The sequence below is a fragment of the Sinocyclocheilus anshuiensis genome, unplaced genomic scaffold (assembly GCF_001515605.1).
Source record: "Sinocyclocheilus anshuiensis isolate Anshui unplaced genomic scaffold, SAMN03320099.WGS_v1.1 scaffold555, whole genome shotgun sequence".
NCBI lineage: Eukaryota > Metazoa > Chordata > Actinopteri > Cypriniformes > Cyprinidae > Sinocyclocheilus > Sinocyclocheilus anshuiensis.
Window position 1 is genome coordinate 457,827 of NW_015552571.1, and position 1,483 is coordinate 459,309.

At 42.1% G+C, this 1,483-nt stretch overlaps 1 protein-coding gene across 3 annotated transcripts in view; it reads left to right on the forward strand.

The window, feature by feature from the left end:
- LOC107665071 (death effector domain-containing protein-like) overlaps nt 1-1,483 on the forward strand; it is an 11,610-nt gene that overhangs the window by 5,690 nt on the left and 4,437 nt on the right. For 2 of the 3 annotated variants that reach the window (XM_016455824.1, XM_016455823.1), the window contains exons 4-5: nt 768-905; nt 1,378-1,468. In XM_016455824.1, coding sequence (XP_016311310.1) covers nt 768-905; nt 1,378-1,468 — 229 coding nt within the window. The remainder of the gene's footprint in view (nt 1-767; nt 906-1,377; nt 1,469-1,483) is intronic. The other variant, XM_016455825.1, reaches the window with a different exon arrangement.

Sequence of the window (1,483 nt, forward strand, 5' to 3'; positions counted from 1 at the left end):
TGTAAGTGTGTTGTAATAACAGAACTTAACAGAACCTAAGCGAAAGAAATCGGCATTCGCACACTGACTGAAGAGGCGCGTTATTCTGTGAGCGTGCTTTCGGTGTGTGAACACAGAAACCCGTCAGCTTTCAAGTACTGGACAAGACTTAAAAGCACATGCAAATACTGAATATCACTTTCGTGATAATGCATTGAGTCAGTGACATTTCCGTCAACTGTCCCTGGATTCGGTTGGACTCTGACATATTTTCCGAGTCCGAAAGGCTCGAGTCCAAGTCAAGTCCGAGTAAAAATGCATCCGAGTCCGTGACAAGTCAGAGTCCTTTAAAAAACTGTACTCGAGACCGGACTCGAGTACCCCAACTCTACTACGCAACATTTAAAATATGAACAGATTTTGGATCAGTAGGCATCATGCACTTGCTGGGTTTGTAAATGGTTACAAAGAATCAGGATCACACACTACCAGACTTTCAGCAAATTCTTAAACCATGTCAAAATATTAAACACGTTTGATAGCTTCCCACTGGATAGAACTAGTCTGAAGCAAAAAAATAGAGTCTGTGCTTATCATAAACTACATGATTTTCTGTTAAATCTGTCAACTCCAACTGCCCAAAATCTGACTTGCTCTGACGTTCTCAAATTGAGGCAAAAGCTGTGTAGTGTATTCCAGTCTTAACCTAATCATGATCAGTGGAAATGCATGTACCACAAGCGAGACCGATATTGTGGTAGGGATTTTAACAATGTTCTGTTTCTCAGGACCCCAGCCATTGATCTGCTGTCCTCCATCAGGACCCCAGGTATGCCCACCCCGTGCTAAACCAACCCCACCTCCGCCAAGCAGGAAAAGGAAGAGATCTCACACGACAGCTGACTGCAGAGAAAAACAGACCTGTGGTAAGACAACAAATCTGCTCAAGAGTGACAAAAGATGCTCACACAAGTTTATGGCTCAGAAAGAGAAGGTTTGATTCTGTGAGATGAGATATTAATTGGGTCATAACCTCACCATTTTACCAAAAAAATTATTTGTTTTATTTACACAGTCAAGCAATGATAAAACACATTTGGATCGGGCCACTTGGCGGCACTCCTCCCCAAATTTTGCCTATAAGAAGTCACTTGAATAAAACACTTTGTTTGTAAAATCTTACATTATGAACATCTTGGCAGCCTCTTTGAAAGTTTCTTGAAAGCCAGTCAGTCAGATTAAAACTGACCATTTTAGCCAGCACTTGCCATTATTCTCCATATATGTACCATTTGAGCATATGACCTCTGACAAGCAATGTTCCTGAAATCTGTGTCCTTTGTAGGTGGACATAAAAGCCACTTTTTTTTTTTTTTTACCTTTTTCCTTGTCTCACAGACATACGACTGAGGGTGCGTGCGGAGTACTGTCAGCACGAGTCGGCTCTACAAGGAAATGTCTTCTCCAACAAGCAGGAGGCGCTGGAGAGGCAGTTTGAGCGGTT